General features: G+C 47.4%; 1 protein-coding gene across 1 annotated transcript in view; it reads right to left on the bottom strand.

Annotated features, from left to right (window-relative positions):
- PMS2 (PMS1 homolog 2, mismatch repair system component) overlaps positions 1–1,911 on the bottom strand; it is a 28,015-nt gene that overhangs the window by 25,965 nt on the left and 139 nt on the right. Inside the window, exon 2 of the mRNA XM_019512877.1 lies at positions 1,685–1,824. Within this exon, the coding sequence (XP_019368422.1) occupies positions 1,685–1,824 (140 nt within the window). The remainder of the gene's footprint in view (positions 1–1,684; positions 1,825–1,911) is intronic.

Below are 1,911 nucleotides of genomic sequence, written 5' to 3'. Positions count from 1 at the left end.
CACTTTGCTCATTAAATGTTTAAAGCAGAGCAGTTTTCAAGCTTTTCAGAGGCTCTCCCCCACAACATTTTTAAGTTTGGTGCACCTTAGTTGAAAACTACTGTTGTACTGCCTCAGCTTACCTGGTTTATTGAATAAATAATTTACCTGACTTCTAACATTTTCCTTTGCCTAAGACAGCAGCATTGCAATGGATTACTCTTGTCCATGTTAAATAAATCAAGAGCAACTGCCCTCCATTTCATTCAGCTGCAATGATATCACTTCCCACTTATTACACATTAACTAAGATGGGAATGAAGCCTAGACAACAAAATAAAATAAAGTGCCATTCTATTTTTTCTTTTTGTTAAAGACTCCCATTGATATCTTAACATTTTTGTGTGAGAAATAAAAGTAAAATACTGTATTGAATTCATTCAAATTGACTGGATTTGTCCTAGCTTATGTAACATATTTTCATCTTTTAGATTTATAGAAAATAAGAATTTGTGAACTCTTCAAAAAGGCATACTACATCTGAGTGGGAACAAGGCTTGGCTTAATAAACACTGATTTTTTTTTACATAAATATACAAACATTATGTGCGCTCTCAACATATCAATGAATTCTCCTGTCCTACAAGCAGCAGTTACCTACTTTTTTTTTTGAAGAAATTTTTGGTGTTCCAAGCCAAATCAAGTCCAAATTTGTGAGTCAGTCAAGAACCATAAGTGGCCCTACAACTGGCAAACATCTTCCACCCACACCAGGGGTTTCAGATATTTCCAAAGTCTTTTAACTGCATCCTACGTGCAGGCCCAAGCCCAGAGGCTTGGGGTTCAGATGCCCCCACGTGTCGCCTGCCCTCAGCCATACAGATGCAGGACCAAGCTAGGGGGGAGCCTCCCGTTTCCTTAAAGTGGGCTTTAAGCCCCAACACCCCGGTGGGTACTAAACCACACCAGAAGAACAGTTACCCCCGGGAATGCTTAAGGAAAACTGCCTTCACGCACCCAGACACATGGTGTTTCCCCTGCCAAGTAAGTTCTCAACTGGGATGATGCCAGTACTGCTGCCACAAGCGGGCATTCTTGCCACAGCTACTTCCCGATCTGGGTCTGCAGCTAGACTTCCATCCACCTGGCCAAGACATCAACAGTGTCCTTGCAGCACCTCAGTTGAGAACCACTGGTTTAACCCTTAGTCAGGAGACATCAGTATCTCAGTCTCCACCTTCATTCAGATCCTTAATCACATGGCAGAGATACTTAATGGCAGCATGAGTTACTGCTTATGATGATGATGATGTCAGTGACATGAGTACCACCCCCCACAGAACCAAACACTCTTCTGATTGGCCACCAAGCTGTCATCGGGTGGTGGCAACTTTCTACAGTACACTTGGCACCACAGGATCCACATACCAAGTTGGATCACAACACTCAGATGCCAAATAAAGGCCTGACCCTGCAAAATGTTTTATGCCTGTGCTTAAGCTTTACACATCGGCAGAATGTACACAAACATGTTTGGGACCCACAGCTAGAAACAAAGACATGTGGTAACACAGGCCTGTACGTATCCAGCCACACGGGGGTAACCTAAGCGTCTTCCCATCCCTCAAACGACGACCAACACACCTGCCTCAACAGCCAAGCCTGCCTATTAGACCATCTGGCAGCTCAGCTATCTTCAACTCACCGACGTGCGTGGCGCCGGCGTCCAGGCTGTTCTCCAGCAGCTCCTTCACGGCGGTGCCGACGCTCAGCACGACCTGCCCCGAGCAGATGCGGTGCACGGACGGGCGGTCCAGGGGCCGGATGGCCGCGGCGGGAGGCGGACTGCAAGACAGGGAGGGAGGGAGCGTGTCATGGGCTGGGCTGGGCCGGGCCGGGCCGGGCCGAGCTCAGCCGCCGCCGCCGCCGCCG

This window comes from Gavialis gangeticus, unplaced genomic scaffold, assembly GCF_001723915.1.
Source record: "Gavialis gangeticus isolate Ggan-Ray unplaced genomic scaffold, GavGan_comp1, whole genome shotgun sequence".
Lineage (NCBI taxonomy): Eukaryota > Metazoa > Chordata > Crocodylia > Gavialidae > Gavialis > Gavialis gangeticus.
Note: the sequence above shows the minus strand (reverse complement) of the source record. Positions and strands in the feature narration are given on the sequence as shown.